Source organism: Ichthyophthirius multifiliis (assembly GCF_000220395.1).
Source record: "Ichthyophthirius multifiliis unplaced genomic scaffold scaff_1120509250064, whole genome shotgun sequence".
NCBI lineage: Eukaryota > Ciliophora > Oligohymenophorea > Hymenostomatida > Ichthyophthirius > Ichthyophthirius multifiliis.
Window position 1 is genome coordinate 6,950 of NW_004087095.1, and position 1,843 is coordinate 8,792.

At 18.3% G+C, this 1,843-nt stretch overlaps 1 protein-coding gene across 1 annotated transcript, besides 3 other annotated features; it reads right to left on the reverse strand. All coding sequences in view use genetic code 6, as the record gives it.

Moving 5' to 3' along the window:
• The first annotated feature begins 130 nt into the window (after nt 1–130).
• Nucleotides 131–170: a microsatellite.
• Nucleotides 171–325: 155 nt separating this feature from the next.
• Nucleotides 326–372: a microsatellite.
• An 860-nt stretch (nt 373–1,232) lies between these two features.
• On the reverse strand, nt 1,233–1,653 carry IMG5_046420 (hypothetical protein; the record flags this gene model as incomplete). The annotated part of the gene is made up of 1 exon (XM_004037607.1): nt 1,233–1,653. A coding segment is annotated over one exon (421 nt), but the record flags the coding sequence as incomplete, so codon positions are not given.
• A 142-nt stretch (nt 1,654–1,795) lies between these two features.
• Nucleotides 1,796–1,843: a microsatellite.

Sequence of the window (1,843 nt, forward strand, 5' to 3'; positions counted from 1 at the left end):
TTTGAAACAATTGCGGCTTGTTTTTTATCGTAGGAAAGTTAAAATTTCAATAATAAAAAAAGTTTTATTAATTACTAATGGTATGGTATAGCTAACCAAACAAGGTTTTAAATTTTTAAGTAAAGTAGTAAAAAAATTTAAAAAATAAAATATTTAAAAAATAAATAAATATTTGTTGTCTAATTTAAATATTTAAGAAATTAATAAAAATATGATATAAAATTAATAAACAAAAATTCAATATTTAAATGAATTATATTAAAAAATCTAAAATTTAAAATAAAATAATATTAATTTTCTTTTAAATTGATAATTTAAAATAATTTATTATTATAAACATAATATTTATATTAGTTAAAAAAATAATTTTTAATTTTATTTTATTTATAATTTTTTATTAAAAAAATTCAAAAATAAAAATTTATTATACTTTTATAAATATACTAATTTTAACAATTAATATAGTTAAAAATAAAAAAAAATTAACTTAAATAAAACATAATAAAAAAATAGATATTATAAATTTATATATATAAAATTATGATTATTTTAAATCATAAAATTAATGATTCTAATCAAAAACAGCTAATAAAAGAAGGAATTATTATTTAATAGTTTAGCTATTTAATCATTAATAAATTGCTTAAATTTTATGTAAAAATCTAGATCTTGGAATTGTATAGCATTATTTTACTTATTAATTAATTTAATATCCCTCTCTACATTCAGTGCATTCTTTTTATTACATGCTACACAATTAAGGGATTATCTTCTGCAAGTAAAACAAGTTTTATTTTATTTTTTATCTTCCCATATATCATAATAACCATCCCAACATTCTTTACATTCTGCAGAATCATTAGATAAATAACATCCATCTATGTAAAAATTAAGAGAATTTTATTAAATATATTTGCTTTCTTTGCATTATTTATCAGACTTATCATATGAATACCCATCATTACATTTATCGCAAAAACTAGGACTGCATCTTTAGCAATTTCTGAATTTACTACTACAACTAAAACATACTCTATTATAATTTTCGTCTTTATCTAAATAAAAGCCATCTAAACACTGCAAACAGTCAGCTTATCTTAAAACACATGAATCACATCCTTAAATACAAGATTATCCATATCCTATTTAATTATCATATTGATCTCTTTAGCATTAAATAGAATGATAATATGAATAACCTGTCTAACAATTAGTACAATTATATTTATTACATCTTTAACAACCATCGAATTTAGTAGAACAACTAACACAAGTTGTCTCCCCTTATTAGTCAATATTTAAATAATAACCATCCTTACATTCGATACATTTTCTAGATTCAAGACATGTATTACATCCTTCATTGCAATAATCTCCAGTATATTTATCTAAAAAAGAAGTATCTCTGTTGCATTATGTATCAGAATCATGTTGAAAATATCCAGTAGCACATTAAGAGCAACTACTTTGAGTACATTATAAACAGTTACTGAATTTAGTTTGGCAAGAAGCACACTAATGAGTATCTTAAACATAATAATAACCTACTTAACATTCAGAAGAAGCATTTACAACACCATTATTTTATTATTAATTAGATTCTGTCAATATTACCAATATTAATAAGTAAATAAAAATTAGTTTATTGAACATTATTTTTTAATTTTAAAATAATTTTAATATATTTATTTTAATTAATTCATGGTATATGAACGAATATATTTATTTTTATCTATTTTATTTAAATAAATAAATAAATCTTTATGGATATTTATATTAATAATTATAAATAATTTATTTATTAAAATTATTAATTTTATATTTATTAATAAATATTATATTT